Genomic DNA, 24868 nt, shown 5'->3' on the forward strand with positions numbered 1-24868 from the left:
TGTGCATGTCGTCCTGGGCCTTCCCTGCAGTCACACTTTTTAACTTTGTTCCCACTCGCTGTATATTCACTTGCCTCTCATTTCATTGCTGTTTCTATTAATTGGTCTTTTCCACGCTTCACCTGATGCTGTGCGGTCCTCTTTTTGTGGACCTATCCACGTCTGCCAAAGCCTTTCTTCCCTGGAGCTGTGTCTTCCTGATAAGCCTCCTTCGTTGTAATTGGGCTACTTTCTCCTGTCACTTCATGTGATTGAAGGCTTTTTTCCTTGGGTCTCATTAGAATCCCCGTAGACAGGAGCTGGTGGGTTTGGCGGGGAGGAAGCTTGAGAGAGGCATAGGGACCATCTGGAGATGAAAGGGATGAAGCAAGGAGCTGGGCGAGTGGCAGAGGGAACTCAGAAAATGCCTCCTGGGACTGGTTCAGAGTCAAGGGCCACACCTGCCACTTGGCACGACAGCAGTCTGCCCTAAGTGCAATTATCCTGGAGGAAAGAGCACTCTGCCCTAAGCTTGTGGGGGTTTTTCTGTTTGTGTGTGTGTGTAAATTTCAGATGACTTTTTTTATTATAAAAGCAGTAAATATTCGCTGTAGAAAAACTATTGCCTATAGGTATGCATTAAGAAGAAGAAAAAAGCCATGATCCAAACACCCAGCGGTAACCATAATTAAACCTTGGGGTGTGGAGGACCGTGCGTGTGCTAGAGATGGTGTCCACCACTTCCTGCCGTCTCAAAAGCAGGATCACCGTGTACATACCGTGGTGCACCTTTTTAAAAAGTCACACATTCTGTCCCTTCAGGAGCTTGCGTTTTTAGCTCTGCCGCGGAGCCTGAGGCACGTGCTGCTTATGGGCCCCAAGCTCCCTGGCTGTGCTCTGAAGGCGCCTCGCTGGACCGCTGCTCTCTTGACAGCGGAGGGAGCTCATCCAGCCTGCCTCCCCACCTTGCTGGCCCTCTGTTCTTCTCTTTGCCTAGCATCCCCTCAGTCCTGCTTGTCAGCTATGGAGAAGATAGGCTTTTTCACTCCCCCAGCATGTTTTGATGGCCTAAAAGTTGCCTGGTAATGGAGGGAAAGAAGGAGCTGGCTGGAAGGGGTGAGGCTGGCAGGAAGCCGTCCTGGGCTGGGCCCCTTTAACAAGCCCACGAGCAGTTTCCATTCCCCGCCTCCACCTTCATCCTGTGCTCTTCTCTACCCCTCATCCTGCTTTTCCCAGTCTCCTCAGTTCCCTGGTATTACATAATATTCCTGTTAGGCTCAGTTCCTGTTTTGCTAGCAAGAGGAATTGTGACTCTTTCGGGGAAAAACCCTGTTCTAACATTAGCAGTGGCTCTTGGTGGCCAATCCATGATCTCATATGGGAAACACACCGCTTTGCTGGCTTCTGTGTTCCCGTCCGAGTCAGTGCACAGATGGGATTACCTTTCTGCCTCGGTTGGGTTCCCCTCTGCCTTGTCCCTTCTGTGGGAGCCCGAGGTGGTATCTCTTAGGATAATGGAACTGCCAGCTTCAGTCCAGCCAGTTAGTGATCACTTTCACTCACGAGTAGGTGCCTTGGGTTACTCACTACACTCCGGAGACAGTTCTAATATACTGGCAGACAAGACGTACATTCACTTCTTAAAACATTTTATTATGGAAAACTTAAAATGTAGGGAAAGTAGAGAGAATAGTAAGGGTCCCCACCTATCTGTTCCCAGCTCAACAATGATCAGTTCAAGGGCCAATATTATGTCAGCTGTACTCCACCCACTTTCTCTCCAATTATTGAAGCAATTCCTAGACATCATATCACTCTATCTTGTTATCTGATTTTAGCATTTCATTATACATCCCTAAAAGGTAAGGACTCTTAAACACACCATCCCAGTGCCGTTATCATACCTGAAGAATGAACCACAATTCCTGAATGTCATCAAATCCAGTCAGTATTCAAGTTTTCCCAGTTGCCTCTTAATTTTTTAGTTTGTGTGTGTGTGTTTGAATCAGGATCCTAAGAAGATTTGTATATTGCAATTAATTGATAATGTCTTTTAGACTCTTTTAACCTATAAGTTCCAATTACTCCTCTCTTTTTTCCTTGCAGTTTATTGTTGAAGAAACCTTGAATTTCTTGTCTTACAGGATTTTCCATACTCTGGATTTTGTTGATTTCATCTTCATACATCCTTTAATACATTTAATACATTCACTTTTTAAACCCTACAATGAATCCTTTTATAACATAAATTACCATCCCTGCTGAGACCCCTCTTTTTTTTTAAATTTATCTATTTATTTATTCATTCATTTATTTATTTTATTTTTGGCTGCGTTGGGTCTTCGTTGCTGCGCACGGGCTTTCTCTAGTGGGGCTACTCTTCGTTGCAGTGGCTTCTCTTGTTGTGGAGCACGAGCTCTAGGCGTGCAGGCTTCAGTAGTTGTGGCTCGCGGGCTCTAGAGCGCAGGCTCAGTAGTTATGGCGCAGGGGCTTAGTTGCTCTGCGGCATGTGGGATCTTCCCGGACCAGGGCTCGAACCCGTGTCTCCTGCATTGGCAGGCGGATTCTTAACCACTGCACCACAAGGGAAGCCCTGAGACCCCTCTTTTATCATTTAGGAGCCCCTTGCCTGGCTTTTACCAGGTAAATGGTTCCTGCCTTCATGTAACTCACAATGTACTCACAAAGACAGTAGTTAATATTGTAAGCTCTTCCAAAGTATTAACGTCCAGTAACAAATATTATGAAGCATAATGTCAAATATAGGCATCCCTGTTATAACACAATATATGTGTTCTTGAAAAATGTTACATTTTGCAAAATGCCATGTTAAGAATGATAGAGCTTGTGGGGAAAATCAGGTAAGAGGTAAACTGCTAAAACCTATGCAGTTTTGTAACCAAGACCACACACGTTGCCTGCCTCGCCACACCACCTCTTTCTCTCTCTGACACACACACACACACACACACACGCACAGTTGCCTCATGAGATAATTCACTCAGACCAGGAAGACTAGTTCGGGGGATCTTTAAAATGCTCAAAAACAGTAGAATGAACACATTGGCTTATAGGTGGTGAGTTACTAAGGATGGAAGTGGAGCTCTGAGCTGTGGGGACGCCATTAAGCTTGGTTCCCTGGGAAGCAGACCTTCAAATGGACATTAATTAGCATGAAGGAAATGTATTGGGAGGTGCTTCTGGAGTCTTAGCTGGGAGGGGTGCCCGGGGGGAGGAATCAGGATCGGGCACGGGGAGAGGTTGGGCTGCCATGATGTAGTCACAAGTCCTCTGCTGACTCCACAGGGACCTCTTCAGAATCGCCCCAAATCTTTGCAGGATGCTGGGCCTTCACGGCCCTGCAGTGACCACTAGTCACTAGGGCCAGGCCCCTGCCCGCCGGGAATGGGAGTGTGACCTTAACGCCAGGTGGCTGCTCCCAAAGAGGACTGACCCAGGAGCAAACGCTTCGGTCCTGAAGGGCGGGTCTGGGGATACAGCACAGCAGTTGCTGCTAGAGCTAGTTTTAGTTTTCTGAAAATAGAGCCGAAAGGGTCCTGCCTGAGCAACAGCCAGACTGAGAGGTTTGGGGTTTTCTTCCTTTCCTTCGGGGAGTATGTTTCTACACACACTGCCCTGGCTCCCCTGGCCTAGGAAACATCACACAACTTCCATGTTTTACTATGACTATTCCCCTGTTTACCTGTGGCAGATGAACCGCTTGGTGTTACAGAAAGAGATGCTGTCACGCTGCAAACTATGCGAAAGAAGAGTAAAGGAATAATATCAGGGCCTCTTCACTTTTTCATTGACCTCAGAAAGTGTCGCCATTCACAGGCGTGGCCTTGGCAGTTAATTGTCAGGCTTAGTGGCCCTGAGAAATTCACCTAAAATGTAAGGCTCTTGCCATGGTTGCACATGATATATTGTACCTAACTTAGGCATCCTCTCCCACCAGATGTCACATCACAGACTTACAATGGTTGGTTACTACAGAACATCAGAGGAACTGAGAAAGTAGTCATTTCTCTGGCCATCAAAACACTGCTGACTAATTCCTTTCAGTGACTCTTCAAATACATTGACAAGGAAACAAGTGATGAAGGATAGTTCTGAAGCATTACAGGGCATTTTGGATTAATGAAAATGTGAAAGAATGACTAGGATCGTGAACTCCAAATAGTTTTCTAACAAGTGCTTAGACTCATTTTATGTCTGACTTCAGTAACCTAGATTCAGTGAGGTTTCTGTTTCTATAGACAGGGAAGCTATTTTACCTAAGTATAATCTGAACATTTCAGGTCCTGTGGAATCTGTGCACCTTCAGAGATAAAATGGATGGCCTAATCTTGCTGCTGACCGTGTCCTAGTTCTGACATGTTAGCCATACAAAATCCCTTCATCTCCTAGCAATAGACCCAGCCCAGAAATTTTAGGCAACCAATCCTACCATCTTCAATCTGATTTCCCTGGCAACAAATTGGAACACTTGTCTAGCTAAGGAGGAAAGAGCTATTCACAGTACATTGCTTGTTCCTCTTAGGATGCATTACTCCGTCCTCACATGGCAAGTGTGTACCCACATATATAGAGAGATGTAGATAGACATATACCACAGCGTGCACTCATGAATTGGGTACTTAAAAATTGATCTTCCAACACTGGTTTGTTCAGTGTTGTGAAAAGTATTTGCATTTAAGATTTTCTTTCATTTCTTATTTATGTATGGGGTTTAAGAACCTTTGTTCCATAGGTAAAAAACAGCTTCAACCCCAGCTTATTGTTTAAACTGTTCCAGTGGGATTGCTTTGATAAGAACTAATTATAATTAGTACAGCAAATATTTATAAATGAGCATTCCTAAATTTCTTGAAGCCACCTGAAAGCATTTCTTTTAAGAAATTTACATAAGTATTTATCTGAGCCTTAGGAGTTCTTTGTAATTTAGACTATTTTGTAATTTAAGTCATCTGGATAATTGATCACTGAAACACTATTGGATAGAGCTTAAGAATCTTGTCTTTTGTAGACTTTGGTTGTAAAGTAAAGTATTAAGGAGGATTCTGATTTGTTTATTTGCTAGGCCATAGAGATAATGTGAGAAGCTTAAACCCAGCCCTAAATTAGTAAGATTTCACTAGGAGCTCTAGGTGTAGTTTAATATAGTTCTCAATGTTTATCAGTCATTAAATTGTAATCCTAAGTAATTCCACTGGATCCACATTATAACAGCCAAAAACTTCTATTTAAAACTCAATCTTTAACCTAAAGCTTTACAGGAATTTTCCAGGTAATTTTTTTCCTCCATAAGATGTAAATGATAAATAAGTTCTCTGTGTTTATTGGGAGTCAGCATGCTGGTAGGTCTTTCTGTTAGTCAGGGTTCTGTTACTTCTTAATCTGAAGCCCAGTGAGCCACGAGCAGGAAGTTCACTGGGAGTTTTATTTCTTTGAACAGCGCTCAGCCTCTGCAAACAGCACAAGGCCAAAGTGTTTGGGTTTTGTTTTGTCATCTGGTGTCCTTTGACAAGTATATCTTTTCTGCATCAGAAGGTGTCGTTTTAAGCATCGTAGTAGCAGTAGTGACAGCCAGCCTGCAGTCACTTGTGTCCCCTGACCTTTGTCCAGGACTCCTTTTATAATTCTCATTCCAACTCTTAAAATCATATGGAGGATCTCAGTTTTACTTGACTGGTTTTGAAGCATTTTCTGGGCCTGAACTTTAAATAGCTTTTTTTAAAATATATATATAAATTTATTTTAATTTTGGCTGCTCTGGGTCTTCTTTGCTGCGCACGGGCTTTCTCTAGTGGCGGCGAGCGGGGGCTACTTTTCGTTGCGGTGCGCGGGCTTTTCATTGCGGTGGCTTCTCTTGTTGAGGAGAGCGGGCTCTAGGTGTGTGGGCTTCAGTAGTTGCAGCACATGGGCTCAGTAGTTGTGGCTCACGGGCTCTAGAGCACAGGCTCAGTATTTGTGGCCCATGGGCTTAGTTGCTCCGCAGCATGTGGGATCTTCCCAGACCAGGGATCGAACCTGTGTCCCCTACGTTGGCAGGCGGATTCTTAACCACTGTGCCACCAGGGAAGTCCCTTACATAGCTTTTAACAAGTACTTAAATTTATTTTATGTCTTGATTTTAGTGACCTAGATTTAGTGGGGTTTCTATTTCTCAAACAGAAAAGCTGACCTGGGGAAGGTACTTTACCTAAGAACAATCTGAACAGTCATGTCAGTGCCCTTTCTAAAAGGAAGGTAGCTTTTATAGGAAACTGTTGAGCAGACTTTGGAAATCAGTGCCGTTAATTTATTCCTGTGTATCACTGAAACCTGTGAATAGAGTATCAGCTTTAGATATTCATCTAATTCTTATTCCAAAGTTGTTGAAGTTTCATATTGGAAATTGTTTACCTGCTTACTTTGTGATCCTAAGAAAAGCTTTTTTAAAAATGTATGATGTACTTTTTAAACAGTGACGTTATTCATTTAGTTAAAGCAGTTATTTAATTTGAGTCACCCTCATGCCCATCCTATCCGTTCCTGCCTGTTAAGATGATAATTACATTTTTAGGGAGTCAAAAGCATAGCATTTGTATTATTCTGTTTTTTAATGGACCCCAATTACTAGATCCTGTAGTTTAGGCTGTAGAACAGGCTATATAACTATATAACAGGCTATATATAAAGAGGCTCGAGGCTTGGTCACGACTCCCTGCAGTGTAATCTATCATTATTTCATCATTCTTCTTCTGAGTAATGTTATTTTAATTGCTTTCTTCGTTTCTAGTTCCCCTGATCCAGACCCTTCCAATTCCTTTTTCTTCTTAACTCAGATGTTTCTCCTTGCCATCCAAGAGCATTGTTGAATGACAAATGATTAAACGAATAAGACACAACCCATTTTCACAGTCTAGTTGGGAAGTCAGAGATGTGCAGAATCAACTGGAGCAAAGGCCTCGAGTGCTGTGCAAGAGGTCTGGGGACATACGTGATGTAGTGATAAATTCAGCTTGCAGAGATTAAAGCAGGTAACGTATGTGTGTCGTCTTAAAGGAGTAGCAGTTGCCAGGTTGAAAGGCCTTGCAAGGAGAAAAGAAAACCATACCCACAAAGACAGATCCTTGAAAAAGCAAAGGGCCTTTGGGGAGCAGCAAGCACATTTATAGGGCTAGACTGTAAAGGTGGGTAGAGACAGGCAAGCACCCCATACACTTATACACTTCTCCCCCCTGTGTTACTATAAATAAATCCCAGAAATCATAACATTTCACCCACGAACACTTCAGTACTTCAGAACATATCTCTAAAAGGTACTTCAGGACATATCCCTAAAAGATAAAGGACTTTTTAAAAATGTATAACTCCAAGACAATTATTATACTCTGTAAAACTTGGTAAAAATTGCATACTATCATCAGTAAGTGTTCAGAGTTTCAATTTTCATAAATGTCATCAATTTTAGTTTTCTTTACAGTTTCTTTGTTTGAGTCAGGCTCTAAGTAAGGTTCACATATAATGATTGGTTGATGTATCTCTAAGTTTCTTTCAATCTGTAGATTCCCTCTCCATATCTCTTTCTTTTCCTCTCTAATTTTGAGAATGAAATTTAGAATAGAGATTTTCACATATCTACTATTTGATTACCTAGGGGTAATAAGTAATATTTTGTTTATTTCCTCTATTTACCAGTTTTCAAATGGAAGAGCTTCTTTAGCGTTCTCTGAAAGGGACCAGTGAGTTTTCCTTTTCTGTATCACTCATGGATTGAAATATATTTATGTTCCAATGTGTTGCATTTGTCATGTTTATTTTTTATTTTTTTGCGGTACGCAGGCCTCTCACTGTTGTGGCCTCTCCCGTTTCGGAGCACAGGCTCTGGACGTGCAGGCTCAGCTGCCATGGCTCACGGGCCCAGCCGCTCCGTGGCATGTGGGATCTTCCTGGACCAGGGCACGAACCTGTGTCCCCTGCATCGGCAGGTGGACTCTCAACCACTGCGCCACCAGGGAAGCCCTGTCACCTTTATTTTTTATGATGAAATTTTCCATCTGCCCAGTGAGAACCTCTTCAAGTTGGTTCCTAAATTCTTTTGATGTGACCCTAAATGGTATTTGATCACTCCTTCTACCTGGTATAAGCTTTTTCAGACCCACCTTGTACATTTGCTGCCCCAGGTTTGGAGTCATCCATTTCTCCCTGGTTCCTTTTGGTGGTAAATGATATTTAGAGGCCAAATCTAGGCAGTAGGGTTGCTCAGTGCTACTAGGTTGGTCTTTGTTCCTGGGCCTTAGAACACTGATAGAACTGTAATTTTTTTTAATGATAAAGTATATTATGAGTCTATATTCATATTGCTTTTTCAAATTCAGGACCACAAGACTTAACCTCATTAATCGTTTATCTTTATTTATCCACAGTAAGATTCTTGGAATCTATCAATTCTAGAAATAAAAAGCATTAAAATATCATGTTACTCATTTGCTTATTTCCCATCGTATGTACTGTAGTCACAGAATAACATCTATAATTTGATTATTTAAAAAAAAGTACATTGAGGGGTTTTTAGAAAAAGGGTTTTTTTGGCCAATTCTTCTTGTCCTTAGGGTATATCCCATTAGGTTATGTACAGTCAAATTACAGTGTTTTAAAGTCATTTGGAATTTTCTTCTGTGAAAGGATTCAAGCAACTGGTTGCAAAGTCAGGTTCATTTTTCTTTTTAAGAAATTGCCTTCTTAAATTTTAATTGTGTTATATGTCCATTGATTCCTGATTATGTTCTCCATTTTTATTCTCTTGATTATTTTGTAAATTATTCACTGCTGTAATTTGAACTTTGCACAGACTTTTACAGGGAACCCGATTTCCAGATCTTTCTTCTTTACTTGGTTATCCCACTGGTCAGACCGTGCAGCTCTTACTGCTTGCACGTAATCCCAAGGAGAAAATATGGTTATATTGTAGGCAGTCTTTAACCTTGATACCTACATACTTGGCATGATTTAGGACATATTATTTCTCTGCCACCGTCTATTCCAAGGTGGAAGAGTGATTTTTCTGACTAAGCCTGGGAACAGATATTCCCATTTCAATAATGGGATAGCTAGGGAAGAGCTAGCCTTTTCTCCCAAAGTCACCTAGCAGACTGGTTGTTCATAACGGAATGCTTACCTGGTCCTCTTTTCACCTCCCTACCAGGTATCTGCCATTTTTGGTAAAAGCTCACCCCCTTAGACAGGCCAAGGTAGATCAAAGATTTAGGAGAACTACTCATTTTATCCAGATCATGGCAGTATCTGTGTGAGCAGACCGTCTCAGAGTAGGTTCAGCATAACTATGCTAATTCCATGGGATGGCCGGGGATGTTATACCCCAAAGGGTTCCAAAGTGAAATAAGTCTTGGAAATTCTGAAATTTAACAACTACCGATCTCTCAGATGATGGTGTGCATTATGAACTGAAGGGAGGAATAGGTTTGTTTCTCAGGCTCACTTAACTATGAATCCATCCCAGTTTGTCATCAGGCGACATGTTGTGCTGGAAAATAAGCCTCCTTCTAGATTTCCCTTTACAGGACATAGGCAGGACAGAGGAGCATGTTAACCCATGTCACAGGGATCCACTCAGCAGAATTCAGATTCTGAGAGAATTCTGTGGGACACACGGCTTGGTTCCATCAGCAAGAACTTGAAAAAACAAAAATGACAGGGGGTGGGAACCTATAGTCTGAAAGAGACAGGAGACATATCAACCAATCACAATATATGAACCTTATTAGGAAATAGATTCAAATGAATTATAATAAGAAATAACTTAAAAGTCAATAAAGTCAATGTGAACACAAACGAGATACTTAGTGATGTTAAGGGATTTTTGTTAAATTTTTTATGTGATAATATAGTTGTGGATTTTTCTTGGAGCTGTTGTCTTTTAGAGATACATACTGAAATACTTATAAAGTATATGATACTTTTGATTTGCTTTGAACTAATATGAGTAGAGATGGTTATAATGGTGATGGTTGTTGTGATAAATTTTGAAGCTGGGTAATGGGTACGTTGTGTTCATTATACTAGTTTATCTGCTTTTCCTTATATTTGAAAATTTACATGATAAAAACATTTTAAAAAGAAGACTGCCAGGACTTCCTTGGTGGTCCTGTGGTTAAGAATCCACCTTCCAATGCAGGGGACGTGGGTTCGATCCCTGGTCGGGGAACTAAAATCCTGCGCACCACAACCTGCCTGCCACAACAAAGATCCCACAGCTGCAACTAAGGCGCAACACAGCCAAATAAATAAAATTAAATACATTACTTAAAAAAAAGAAGAAGAAGACTGCCAAATCTGTATCACTTTCACATGAGTTCCTTAGAAATCACCGAGGCCATAACTGATTTAAATTACCTTGCTCAGTTTAGCCCAGTTTAGCTGCTCCAGCAGCCTTGTTCCCCAAAGAGGTCATCAGTGACATCCTCCTACGTTTGGAAGAGTATCTCAAAGCCTTGCTTGTTTCTTTGCCATACGGAAATGGAGTGGTGAGTGGCCCCAGAAAACACTGGTTGTCTGAATGGAGGCACGTGTGCCTGTAGGAAGCATTCTCTCTGCAGCCTCTGGTTTATAGGCCCCTGGCTGGAACATCGACAAGCAGATCGGACTTGTGCTACGTGCCCGGGAGCCAGTAGCACAAAGCAGTTAGGGGCAGGGCTCAAAGCAAGGAAGGTGGTGGTGCATTCCAACCAGAAAGGAAGTTCTTGTAAAAACTTCTGTCCCTGTTGCTGCAGTTTTAGCAAAATGAGATGTAAAATTTGTGTTTTTTTTAAAAGACAGTTTTATTTGAGCCAAACCATTTTAAGGTATGTTAAAAACCTCACCTCTTTTCTTCATTCTACACCCCTTCCTACCTCCCTCCCTCCAATCCCCAAGCTGCTCACCACCCAGCCCCCCTTAGGCTAGTTTGTTGCCAGTCATGGTGCTGTCCACTCTGGAAAGTAGCAGGAAGAGCTGATAAGGTGCTGAGGACAGAAATCTCTGGTCTTATCTCTGTCTAGCACACGGTGCCGAGAGTGCATCCTTTTCCTGTCCTCAGACAAGAGACATAAACCGACCATCTCCTGGAAGCAAGGACTTCAAACAGGGCTTGGGGGCCTGCCTCTACTTTCTGTAAGGCCAGAAAGGAGAAAGTGGGTCATTGCTTTTTTTGGAGGTTGTTTTAGTAGCAGTAAAAATGTATGTTGTCTTCTAGACCAACAAACATAACTTCATAATAAGACATGAATTAAAAGAGCAGAAGAAAAGAAAAAGAAGCAAGGGCTGAGGGCAAGGGCTACCAAAACAACCAGAGCTGTAAGTCACTGGGCTGTTTTGTTTGGTTAGACTTTCTGTAGGTTTGCCTGAAAGGATTAGATTTGGCTTTTTGTTTGTTGACAGATCAAGCAAATGGTTTTAAGAGCTTTTGTGATAAGAAAACATTGATACCTAGGTGGCCCAGTGTTGGAGGAGAAGAGTGAAATATTGGTTCATTTTTCCTTCTGCCCCTCTGTTATGGCAGGAAAGCAGAAATAACGTTCTCTCCCAGATTTTCATCCTGCGATGTAATGAAAATAAGATGAAGAGGAACCTTCCTTTGGGTTTTAGCGCAGCTGGTGGCTGGTGAGGTGATGCTTTGCTTCTTATGCTATAGTCTGGAGTGACCGTGGTAGGGACACCGGTGACATGGGTGTAGGCGTTACCATCTCCCTCTGGGTCCTCCTTGGAGCCTCACCAGGTAGACCCAGAAGAGTCAGTCAACCTCAGCTTCATCCTCAGTCATCTGGATCCTCATAAAGATCCAGTTTGCAACATAACACTTTACAGTATAGAAGAGACCAGGCTTGATGCTTTGTTACCATTTTTGGAAGACGTTGGTCACTGGCCAGTGCTCACAACAGCCAACTGTTGGAATTCCAAAAGTTAATGACACCTTAAGAATTGTGCTTGTTATATAATAGTAAAGGTCCAATTTTATTCTTGCAAGTTTCTTAGTCTCCTGTTACTGAGTGCTGTGAAATTATCTAGGCTACAGTGAATGTTAGAATTATAATGGACCTTAACAACATAGCTGTTGCTTTTCAAACTGTATTCCATAAAGCCCCGAGAGTTCGTCAAAGATGCCTCGGGGGCCTTACAAAGGGAGAGGAGGGTCAGGACATGAGCTTTGGGTTCCCCCAACGCCACCTCAACCACTGTTCCCCTGGTATGTTACACATTGGCCTTCTGTTTAAGATTTCGTCTGGAGAAAGACACACACTGCTAAAACCGTGTTTGAAAAAAGTCACTGAGTAGCCCTCCTTCCTTGTTTTGCAAACGATTTGCTTTGAGGCCCAGAAAGTACAGTGACTTGTCCAAGATCACACATTCTCTCAGATGTGAGTCAGATTTCTTGACACCCAGGTCATGGCTGCTTCTACTACACTGAACTTAGCACCTTTCTTACTTTCCTTTGAGTATTTTATACCAGTGCCACTCAAAGTATCGTCCACAGGCCAGCCCGTGACAGGACAGAAATTGAGAGTAAGCATTTAGAAACTTTTATAGTGGTGTGATTAATTTTTAGAAATTGGAACTTGTGTGTTATATGTCTTTTTGAAATTTTGTTTTCTAATTTTTTTTTTTTAACAAAAATCTTGGCCCACAATAGATAGGAGATTTTTAAAAGAAAAATAATTGGCCCTTCACCCCTGGTAGTTTGGGAAGCACTGTGATGCAGGGCATTGAATCTCCACAGAGGTTGAGCCAGTTATGGGCTGCAAACAAGAGGCAGGTCTTGCTTTAAGGAACTTTTTTGGATTTTGAGCAGGTAAAGAGGCAATATTACGTCTTCTTTTTCCTTAATATGTTTCTTGCTTATAAAATAAAATTATAGCTTGCATGAAACTAAGAGATGATATATTTAAATATATATGATAATAATATATGAGAATTATCTATTTAATAGCAGTAATAATTTTAATTTTTATGAACTCTTTGGAATTGTAATCTCAGTTTAATTGGTTAGAGGTTTTGTTGAATGGAGTTTTATTGTAGTTGGTTTTCTTGTTTAGTTTCTGTCTATTCTAAAAAATAAATTCTCCTGTTGCATTTTTTTTTTTAATTTTATTGTGGCAAGAACACTTAGATGAGATCTACCCAGACCTTTTTATAATTTTTTTTTTTTAACTGTGTGTCTCCCACAGATGGGAGCTCCTGTCTGGGCCCCGGCCCTGGTCAAGTAAACAGTAGCTGCTGGGGCTGCTCAGTGGATGTTTATGAAGGACTGGATGGCCACAACTGTGGACCTCAGCCTCCTCAAGATCTTATTTTTCTTGTATAATTTACTTTTATTACACGACTCAGTGATTTCAGGATTTTATCTAGTTATTCTTACTAACTTAAATATCCTTTAAACATAGAATTATTTTGCCCTACCAAATTTACTCCTAGAAGTATTTTTAAAATATTTGTTACTTTAGTTTCTGGTCAATTAAAAAGAGGTCTATATAACGATTAATCCCATATAGTATACAGGAGCTGAGGGAGAGGACTTTAGTAATAACTTCATTCACCTGAATTAATTTACCCTTCTCTTCTTATTCCAAATAACTATTCATACTCTATTCCTTGTTTCAGAATAGTACGTTCTCTAAAATCTTCAAAAGATGCTATGCTTTCTATAATAAGGAGCCTAAATTTGAGTTGTTAATGATTCCTAAGCGATTTTCAAGTCAGTGGAGTAAAGGTGGAAGAGACAGGCCCTTCGTCAGCCGCTGCTTCTGCTTTTGGAGGCTCAGGCATTAGGCTTCAACTACTTACAAAAGCTTTTTGTCCTGTCTCCAGAGAGCAGGGAACAGAACCAGTTGACCTAGAATCATAAACGATAGCCAGTTTGGATTATTTTTAGGCTTCAATCAAAGAAATTGGTACCTGTGTCACATTGATCATTTCTAGCTTTGGAGGAGCCTCGTTTATCTTGTAACGGCCAATGTGTTGTGAAATGTTGTCACATGGATCACTGCAACTTTCCAGGCCTTAAGACTGTTGAGGGAGGCAGGAAACCTGCTCCTTTTTTCTTTTCCCTCTCTTTCCCCAGAGGCTGTATGACTCTTGTCAGTAGCTCTGATGTCAGTTACTTGAGAGAGGTTGTTGCCATAGAGAACCATCCCTTTAAAACATGTTTATGTTGGCTTTTCGTAATGAGTGGTAATTTGAGCAGCTGATGAGGCAAGTGGAAAAAAGAAAATGAACAGCTTTGTTAGCACTGGCCTTCCTACGAGGCATTTGGCATTATTTGTAGTTCTTTGCTGTTGTTCAGGGAAAAGCAAGATATTCTGTCCCTTCCAGTCCCCCGTTATCTTCTCTGAGCTGTCCAGTTCATTTATCTGAGTCTGTAAATTCCAGGCAGGGTTCTAATGCCTAACGTTAGAGAGGTATCTGCCTGCTTACAGTGGGTTGGGAGTTCTCTTTGATGTCAGATCACTTCGTAAGCAAACTTCGTCCTTGTCTGCCAGAAATCAAACGGCAGATGGCAGCCCTCTCTACCCCTCACTAGCATAATTCAGTAAGTTAACAAGAGACTGAGATTGAGAACTTCATCAAAACCCAGAGCCCTCCAACCAACTCCGTGTGTGTGTGTATATACTTCACATACATCTAACATTTCCGAAAAGCAGACTATATTTCTTAATAAATTTTATTCATTCAGCAAATATTTACATAGCATCTGTTATGTTTACTTATATACTAGAGAGAAAACAAATTTTTCTTACTGATAAAATTCAAAACTTTATTTATGGACACTGATACTTGAAATTCACATAGTTTTCATGTCATGAAATAGTTAGTCTTCCTTTGATTCTCTCCCCCTCCCTCCCCCCATTTAAAGTGTAAAAACCATTCTGATCGGCAGCAGCCGGATTTGGCCCTCGGGGCATGTGCCAGCCAGAGAGCCCTCCTGGAACCCCTGCACAGGTCCTGGGTTCCTAGAACCTGTTTGCATGAGCATACACACACTGTACACATGTACACACTCACATAAAGTTAAGAGTTGCTGTGTAGTTCTAGTTCTGTTGTTGTATTTTTTTCTTTTTAACCCCTCTTCAAATCAAAACTTCCCGTCAGTCAGTGGTGTCTTGTATTTATTTTTAACTCTTGTGATGCTTGCTAATCCTGCAAGTGATTGTGTTTCCCAGGCAGATTCCATGAGGCTGGTTATTTCTGAGACTTTGTGTGTTTATCCTAACTCCACATGTGAGTGAGTGAATGATATCTTGAAAAAAACACCAGATTTTACCCCTGAGTAAACTTCTTGTGAGTGCAAACATAGCTCATTGTCAGTGAAACAGTGTTTTCAATCATGTGGAAACCAAAAAGGTACCATAGAAAGCAAGAGAAGAAATGCTGACATAGTCGCACAGTCTCTGCTTTATGACCAACATGTTGATCGCTCCTTGCTTAACCTCTGGAGGCAAACCATTCTGATGACTCGCGGGAATACGCAGCTTCCCAGGTTGTGTGATGAGCTCAAGATAACATGTAGGCTGCACCTTAACAACCTGCTGCCGGGGGCTTCTCGTGGAACTTGATCCACCTGTTTGTCTTCTCAGAGTCATCTCCTGACTTTGCCTTGGATGTGCTCTAGAACTCGCTTGCTTTCCAGCCTCTTCTCTTGATGGCGAGAACAGTCACAACCCACGCATGTCACCTTATTGCTGATGTTCAGCCCGCCCCACATCATGCATGTGATAGTTCCATAAAACACAGCACCCCATTTTCCCGATTTACCTAATCTTCCAGAAGGTGACGTGATGACCTGTGGAATAACAGACCAGAAGAGACATGTATGGATCGTTTGACTGAGCTGTTCATCGCTCAGGGCCACAGGGAGTGATGGGCTGATCACACTAAAAGGCACTGGGATGCACCTGCAGAAGTTAGCGGAGCGATTTGCACTGGGAGGCAAGGTGGCATCTGATTAGAAGGGTGTGGTTTCATCTGGGTGGGAAGACTGTCCACTGCAAAATGCTGGTTCTCTCTTTGCTTGCCACCCTTCCAAGCCCCTTCTAGTCTTGAGCCCCGCCTGGCACGCAGAGGAACCTGTGCTGACAAATACAAAGCTTCCGGTTCAGTGGGGGGGTGGGAGTGCTTCCCAGCCTGGATCTGCCTGGGGCTGGTGTCTTTTGTGCTTTCCTGGAGCGCTCACCATGTGTTTGTTCTTCATTAGAGGCTGTGCTGAACCCAAATGAAATAGGCATGATTTCTGCCCTCAAGGAACTTAGAAATTCCTTGGGAAGATGCTTAGAAAGCAAATTATACAAAACCAGAAAGTACAAGTAACCAATTGCTAGTCACAGTAGTAACCAAGGGAGGTTGTTCACAGGGGACCAGCTTCTTGAAGGAGGCAGCTTTGCACTTGATCTTTAAGGGAGTGACGCACACAACTGTGTATGAAGAATCTGGAAGAGCGTCGCGGGGAGCATCACAGGCGACCGCGGCAGTGCCTTCGGCTCCCTCTGTTGGCGAAGGGTTTTGTGCTCACATGTCCTGGCACCCCCTCACCTCAGCACTGCCCCCATCTTGACGGGCTTCATACCTGAAATGGCTTCATACCTGAATTCATCGCTGTCCTAAGTGGATGGGCGCAATTTCTGCCTCCCAGGAGACATCAAGACATAACTTGTGTTTGTCAGAGCTGTCCTGCCGGAAAGTTTAGAGAAGATGCAAGTGTTCTTTCAAACTACTCACTTGCCAAGCTTTCTTAACTCTTCACAGACTAATGCAGCACAAGCTGATGACACAGGCTGGGGTGGAAGTGTGCATTTGTTCATCACAGGCAGTAGTTCTCAGAGCTAATGACCCTGTTGCTAAGTCCATTACCCTTGAGCTCTGGCTGTCTGCTTTTTCTTTCAATGAGAAAGTTCATTGAAGGGTTACTGTTGCAGCCTGTGTCGCAACGTGGAAATCAAAAGGCTTCAATCATCTTGTCACTTAAGATCGGCAGTGACATATGAGAAAGGCTGGTGAGCTAAAGCGTTGTGCCTTTGAAAGCTCGTCCTGGACTGTATGCTTATCGTAACTGATAAGATTTTATGCTTGTGGTGCATCTGCCCCAAACACCTCCCTGAATTCTCTATCCAAACTGCTGTGATCCCTGCCCCAAAAGTTACTAACAACATTCTTCTGAGAATAATAAAGAGAATCCTCTATATTGGGGCAATTCACTGTTAATCCATCTCAGTAGACATGTTTGAATGACACCGAGGACTGGGAACCCAGAAGAGCTTGAGCAGACAGCTCACTGAGCTGCAAAGCCTCTGGGCAGAGCACCTAAAAGAAGTGAAGAACAAGCCCATGACATTCTGTAGCCATTTGAGAAAAGGCGACATGCATCTTTCAGGCACCTGAGATGATTATGGTATATGATAGCTAATTTCTTAAGTGTCTCTCTCTGCAAGGTCTTGTGTCCTTTGCATCCAACTCTTCCCGCCCCCCGCCCCTACCCCATTTGTAATTCAGAATGGCCAGAGATAGGTTGAGGCCTTAAGATTCTCCAGCTCTAATTATAAAACTCTTGGGCTTCCCTGGTGGCGCAGTGGTTGAGAGTCCACCTGCCGATGCAGGGGACACGGGTTCGTGCCCCGGTCCGGGAGGATCCCACATGCCGTGGAGTGGCTGGGCCCGTGAGCCATGGCCACTGAGCCTGCGCGTCCGGAGCCTGTGCTCCGCAACAGGAGAGGCCACAACAGTGAGAGGCCCGCGTACCGCAAACAAACAAACAAAAAAACAACAACTCTTAAGCCTGGTTTCAGGCTATTTTTTTATTTATATGAATTGCAAACTAGATAATAGAGTTTTTTTCTATTTAGAAAGTAGTATCTATTTCTTGTGGCCTTTTTTTCGACCTGAAGTTTTAGCATCAGTTAACTTCTGCCTCATAAAGTTGAGCATGGACCAATTGATATATACTTCAGTGTTGGGATGATTTCTGAAGAGAGAAACAGTGACAAGTGGGTCTGTGTGATGCAGGCCGGAAGTTGGGATGCTGGCATGGAGGGCGTGGAGGGAGGATGGGCTCTGCGCCTGGCAGCCTTGGGCCAAATCCTACTTCTGCCAGTTCCCACCGTCAGGCCTTCTGAATATTAAGTGCTTTGAGGTTCGGTTTCTACCCCTGTCAAGGTGAGGTGACATACGATAATAAGTGATTGCCACACTGAAGGCATTCAAGAAATGATAGCCGCTTGCTTCAGTGCACCGGGCTGCGGGCACTCTGGGTCAAGTCTCCACACATGATGGAGGGAGTAGTCCCGCCGGGCTCTTCTGGCTTTAAGCCACTGAGGTTCTGTGAGCTGGGGAGCAGTCCTCCTGGGTTCTGACCCTCAGAGTGTTTATTGGTTGGGGTAGAAATTAAGGCCCTTGCTGTCACTTGGGAAAATCCATCGTCGAATGTTTTTTTAAACACAGGCTGTACACTCATAGGTTCTGAAAGAAATGAGAACACTGCGGGGTTTTCTGAGACAGACAAGATTAACCCATGAAACAGTGTTTTAGAACAACACAGACTATTTCATTTTATATTTTTAAAATAGTAGCTTTTAAAATATATGGAAAATAATTCAAGATTCTCAATGTAGCTTAGGATCTTTCTTTTTAATTAACAAAAAGGGAGGTAGAGTAGTGGATATATTACAAATTTAGGGAGAGATCTTTTAAACTGTTTTGTTGTTTCCCTTACCGTTTCCCCTCATTGACCGAACTGTGTCTTTGGAAAGCTTCTTCGTCTTAGGTGCACTGCATGGCCTCGGATATGCACAGCTGCAGGCGACATGTCCCTTCCCCAGCTGAGTGAGGAGACCAGTGAACTGACGGGACATCAAGGCCAACAGAAAGGCTGGAGGTTCTACAGAGAGACCGCTACCTAGCTCCTACTATAGAGACTCTATCCCTCACTGTCCCCAGGGGAAAGCCTGACTGTCCTTGCGTATGCCGTGACTGGACAGCTATTTTATCTCTTGGCATTCAAGCAGGACTTAAGGAATCTTAGACTGTAGAGGCATGAAGCTGAGGGAGAGATTGCCAGGTCATTCGTTCCAGAAACCCATCACATTTCCGCTTCCATCCGGATAGCTTCATTGGTATCTTCCCGACTCTCTGCCTCTTGAGAACAGAAATTTTTAGGGTATGTAAAGGATCAGTGGAGACTTTCAAGCCAAGGTATCTAAAAAGAGAACCTTCAAAACCTTAAGTACAAAATGGGAATTTATTATCATTTTAAAAGTTCCAGCTTCTTACTACCTTTCTTAGAAATATTAGGATGATTTCCACGACTTAGGTTTAAAATAGATTCATATTCCAGTTAGTAGTCACCCCAGTTTTTTGCTTTTATTGATTTTAGCTTCTAATATATAGTGTCAGTTCTTTTAAATGAATGCTTACAAATTATTCATTGCAAAATAGTATTTGGCCCTTTCTGTTCTCCTAAGTAGTATTACTAGATCTGCTCCCCAGCTGTATGCTCTCTTACAGGTGGTGTAAAATATTCTCTGTGGATGGACTTGTAGGTGCATTGCTGTCACTCCTGCATCTTGGCCTGACAGTTGGGGTGACAGTGGTCTATGAGCTGAGCTCACCTGCTACCTGCTTATAGAGCCTCACTATCCCTCGTCTGCTGTCTGGTGTCACAGAGGAATGGCCAGCCCAAATGTCATTTCATAGTTCAGTAAATTTTAGACTTTCAGGTCTAATTTAACCTACTTATTTGACTTGATTAGTAACTGAGACCCAGAGAGGTTATGGGATTTATCTAAGGCTCTCCATTAGTTAATAGCAGGAATTGGAATTTTAAAAGAAAAGGTTTCCTAAATCCCTAAGCTTAAATCAAATGTTCGGTAAGATCATTAGTTAACCATACCTCCCTTGCTAGTGTTTTGTATGGAACAGGAAGTTTTCAAGTTATTTGTAAATTTATTTTACTAGATTTTAGAACACTGTTAGCAAATTGGGATTCTCAAAGTTTATGAAGCAGTGAAAGTCACATTTGGTATTACAGATTTTTTATTTTTTGCTGGGGGGGTTGCATTATACGTTTAGTGGAAATGTGGAAAGAAGCGAGTTTGTTGCTATTTCAGAGTACTAAAAAGTTGCCGGTGCTTTTCTCAGTACTTGTTTACTTTGAAGAAGAGACCAGATATGAAAAGTACTCATTTTCTTAAAAAGGTGTACATTGTTCACATTCATGCATTCATGGCTGAGAATATAGAAACAGGGATTGTAATCACTGTAGTAAAACTGGGTTTATGATTTGTAAAGTCATGAAATATGAGACCTGGGCTTTGCTTCTACAGCAGTCAGGTCTGCAACCTATTCCTCCTTTGTTTCCATGGTTTTCAAAACAGGTACATTCCTGGAGTGTGGGAGGCTGCCCACCGCTCTCCCCTGCAAGTCATTGTTTCGCCTCCACTTTCCTTGGGTGCTGGCATCTCTCTGGCTTGTCTCCACGCCCCGCTGAGCTTGGTGTGCAGTGGCCCATGATTATTAAAATCCTTATCACCAGAGGACTTGATTACGAGCAGAGTTATTTTCTAGGATTAGAAAGACCCGCAGAGTTCAACAAGTGACTCAAAAATGATCTTGTATTTTCTAGTAATTAAAAGTGTGATTAATACCAGTACTTAGTTCCTGTGATTTAACTGTTAAAAGCAGGAATTCAGAAGGTAATAAACAGGTGAACAAGGTAAGGAGCCATAGGATATGACTCGAATTTGAGTTCCTAAGACACAGATACACTCCAGAGGAGGTGGCCCACGTAAGACCAACTCCTTTCATACTGTGAAGCTAAGTGAGACCTATTTTATGTAAACAGGCCTGCTTCATGGAGACTTGCCGTGTGTGGCTGTGTGCCGTTACTGAACGGAAGGCAAGACCTTTCTCGTCCATCAGGCGGGGATTGGCTGGGATCAGGAGAGCCTTGAGAAGATTTTTCATCCTGCTGTGCAAAATTTCAGCTCTTTTTCAACATCTGAGGAACAAAAAGACAAAGTGACCTTGTGTTTTTTGGCTCCTGTGGCAGCTATTTTTAAATTTTTCTCAAAATTACCTCATGGGATTCCAGCCCAAACTGAATATTGATAGATAACATTTAAAAAGCTCATTTGGTTTATTCCACATGTTCTGCATTTTACCTTTTGAAATTTAAGAAACTGACTACGTGATTTTGTGGTTTTAGCCCTAAGTAAAATAAGGTTTGTGCTGATTAGATAAGCTGTGATGTTGTTGGTAAGGTACCCTTTGGGGAGAGCTTGCTGGGTCAGCGGCCATTCAGAGCCCAATTGCCCACTGATATAATACTGATTCAGCCATAATTTCAGACGGGACGCTACTTTGATCCCACTGAGCCGGGTTTTGAGTGCTGCTGTAACAAGAAAATACCTGGTCCAGTTATATGTGTGGTTATAATAAAGTTAGCTGCACAAGCAGAGCTTTGCCCGCCCAGTTCAGAATCATTTGCAGACTCCTAATTTGGAAACTGATTTATTCAGAAAACTGTTTTCCCACCTCATGAAAGGGTCGGACCACCCATCTCGTCCTGTGTGAATAAGTGAATGTGAAGGGAGAAGCCAGGTAATTATGAAAACCTAAGTTTAGTGTATTTGTTTAAGGGCTTGATTATTTTGAAAGACTGTGGGCAGAATTATTCCAGACACTGACCTTACCTAAAGCACAGTCCTTATATGCTTCCGTTCGAAGGTGCTTCCTTTTTCACGCACACCTCCTCATCTCCCTACTGCCAGCCAGCCACAACCTATATGGTGTGATACCAGCATTTGATCTTTTATCCCAGCCTATTAAGTTAGCGTTTTTGTTTTCCTCTTCTCAAGCCTTCTCAAGCCTTCCAACTGAGTGTATTTATGTAAAATTAAAATGTAAACCACACTTAATCCCGGCGGTTAGGAGTGAGTAATTCCTCCATTTAGAAGCAGACGGACACAGCCATGGGTGTCTAGTTCACGGCAATGTAGGGGGGGCGCGTCTCATGTCTCCCACCCCCAGCTGAGGGCAGAGGGCACCCCAGCTCTCCTGTTCCTTCCGGGAGGAAGGGGGCACACGGGCCCTTCCAGCCCCGGTGCCTCCTCTCTCGAGCGGCCAGAGGGCCACGCTCTGGACACACCAGGGTCGAGGCTGGCACGTGGCTCCTGGTTTAGCAGGGGCTCCCATATACGCGTGGCGTCTGAGCTTGTGGGTCAGGGCGCAAAGGCCTGTGTATCCACAGCGAGACCAAGTAGGTGTCTGACGACACCCCAGAGCTCCGGGCTTTTAGGGTCCTTGTTTCTGATGGAGACTCTGGGAACTTCGTTGCCATTTATAAGGTTGTTGCCAAGGGGCCATTCTGTCAGAATGGCGTCCGGGTGACTCACCATCTACCTTGTGAAGTTAACCTCCGACTCCCCGGCCTCCCACCCCATACGGCCCTCAGCTGGTGCGTGTGGCCACTGCATTCCGCACCGTGCGGCTCAGCTCTACCCGACGGCCGGCGAGGGGTCCAGGGGGAGCCCGGCCCCCCAGCCACGCGGGCTCCGGGCGGTGGTGAGTGACTAGCTGATGCGTAACCGGTGTTACTCTTCTCCCCACCTCAGGGCCAGCCCAGTCCCGACGCTGCAGAGGGGACTGACGTCTCCCCCATGACCACCAGTGCCTTCACCATCCGCGAGTACTTTGCCAGGCGCATGGCGGAGCGCAAGAGTAAGGCGCAGGGCACGGCCGTGGGGCCAGAGGCTTCAGAGACCCCAGTGGAAAGGAAAGCAGGGAAGAAAAGAAAGAAAGAGGCGAAAGATAAAAGTGTGGAGAATTGCACCCACCCCAAGGCCAAGAAGAAGGGAGACCAAGTTGAGTGGCAGCTGGGAGATCGCCGCTGGGACGAGAATTCTGGTTCTGCTTCTGAGGGTGGAGAGGGTTGCGTGGCGCCACTCGATGACCGGGACCCTCCCTCGAGGCCCAGAAACAGGAAAGAAAAGAAAAGGGGACAGAAGCAAGCTGAGACAGCAGAGGACGGTACGCTGGATGAAACACCAGTGAAAAAGAAGAGGAAAAAGAAGAAAGGTTCCAAATAAATTCTCTGGAGCCAGGGCCTCCCGGCTTCTCAGCTGTCAGGGCGCTGCTGGGGCAAACTCCCTGGCCCGACGGCAGAGCCGGTTCACTCCGGGAGCCGCGCACAGCCTCGGACACGCCCGGCCCTGCTGCATCTCGCCCTCACGCTTTCCCAAATCGGATTCCCAGAACTTCTTAGTGTCCCAAATCATGGCTCTCAGAAACAAATACATTTCTTTCTTAGACTCTGAGTCCACCGTATTTATTCCCCTTCATGTGAGTACATCGTTATGTGCACGTGCTTGTGTGTGTAGGTCTCTCACAGTCTGTATTTGCTCTTGATTTCTTTCAGTAACAGTGAACTGTGCTTCCTGCTGAAGGACTCGGTCTAATTAAAGGATTAAGAGGCAATAGTTGGCATTCAGATAGCTCTTTTTGTTCTATAGCCAACCGTATGTTTCTGCCAAGTTGCTTTTATATCATTACATTCCCAAATCAGAGAGTTGTTTTGGTCTGGTTTGGTTTGGTTCTGATGGGGAATTTGTTTTAATGCCGTCTTTTCCACTAAGCAGTGGCAGCCGTGTATTTTGAGGAGTTTGAGCTGATGGTGGGGGCAGTTTAACTTCCCAGCGCTCTCACAGGAGCCCTCTTGCAGTTGCTCAGCGAGAGTCGGTGGTCGGATACCTTTCCATTAGGTGTCCTCAAGGACAGGTGCCCTAGAGTGGACTCCTCCTTAACGGTGACCGTCAGGGGATCCTCAGGAAGTTGAAAGAAAAACGGAGACTCTAAGCTTATGAAATTACTTTCATCTAGACTGGGACTGCCTTGTGAAAGCTCCTAAAAGTATAAATATCACATAAAGAGCAAAAGACACCTTCAGTCCTGCTCACACCGGATGGTGTCACCTCCTGGGTTTATACGGCCTCTGCCATCCCGTGGCGTGTCTCCCCGTGTGCAGCGTAAACCCTCCCCACGCGGGTTTCCCCGGAAAACTGCAGACACCTTCACACCCTCTTTGGGACACAGAATGCAAAAGAAAGCACGTGTTTAAGATTTAGAGGTCCAGCACTGTGGTTTCCTCTCTTCTGCTGTCTTTGTTCTCTTGACCTCTCCCTCCTTTTCTTTTTCATCCTTTCCCCCTTTTACTCCGTCTTCCTTGCTCCTCGCCCCCAAATTTTCAGTTCCCAGTTTTCTCTTACCCCTTGCTGGCTGCCTGCTCCGGTCCTGCAGACCTTTCGGGAACTCTGAGGATGTGGTACAAGGGCGGGTCGTGTGCTGCCTTCCACCTGATTTATAGATGCTCCTGGGTAACAGTAGCGAAAACTCACTACCACCTGATGAGCTTTTGCCCTGGACTTTAACCCTCGGGGTCACACGTTAGAAATGAAGCATGGCCCCAAGTTTCTTAAAACTGAGAAAATATATGAAGAACGTTTGATTTTAGTCTCCTAAGAATTCCGAATGGTGCTAGTTGTTTAAAAGGATACACATGCACACACCCCACAGAGAAAATTCGTATGAATTCAGAGCCTGAGTTGTAGTGTCTGAGTTTATTGTGGCCCTCAGAGTTTAGAATCCCAGGCAATGTCCAGTCTAATAAAGCACCAAAGATTTGTAAAGTCACTTTTCTTCACAGAGGGCACATGCCCAAGTTATCTGTGCTTGTCCTATCTTGTATATGAAACTAGAGTTCCAAAAGAACTAGAGTTCCAGAAGGGAGTTCCAGAAAGAAACTAGAGTTCCAGAAGGGAGTGGGTATGTATGAAACCTAAAGAGAATTATCTTTATTTATATATAGATA

The 24868-nt window shown here is 43.5% G+C and overlaps 1 protein-coding gene across 2 annotated transcripts in view; it reads left to right on the plus strand.

Annotated features, from left to right (window-relative positions):
• Window positions 1–24238, plus strand: part of PINX1 (PIN2 (TERF1) interacting telomerase inhibitor 1) — an 82755-nt gene extending 58517 nt beyond the window's left edge. For both annotated transcript variants that reach the window (XM_004270718.3, XM_033429872.2), the window contains exon 7: window positions 22617–24238. In XM_004270718.3, coding sequence (XP_004270766.1) covers window positions 22617–23090 — 474 coding nt within the window. In that variant the 3' untranslated portion in view covers window positions 23091–24238. The remainder of the gene's footprint in view (window positions 1–22616) is intronic.
• Window positions 24239–24868: the final 630 nt, after the last annotated feature.

Source organism: Orcinus orca, chromosome 6 (assembly GCF_937001465.1).
Source record: "Orcinus orca chromosome 6, mOrcOrc1.1, whole genome shotgun sequence".
Taxonomy (NCBI): domain Eukaryota; kingdom Metazoa; phylum Chordata; class Mammalia; order Artiodactyla; family Delphinidae; genus Orcinus; species Orcinus orca.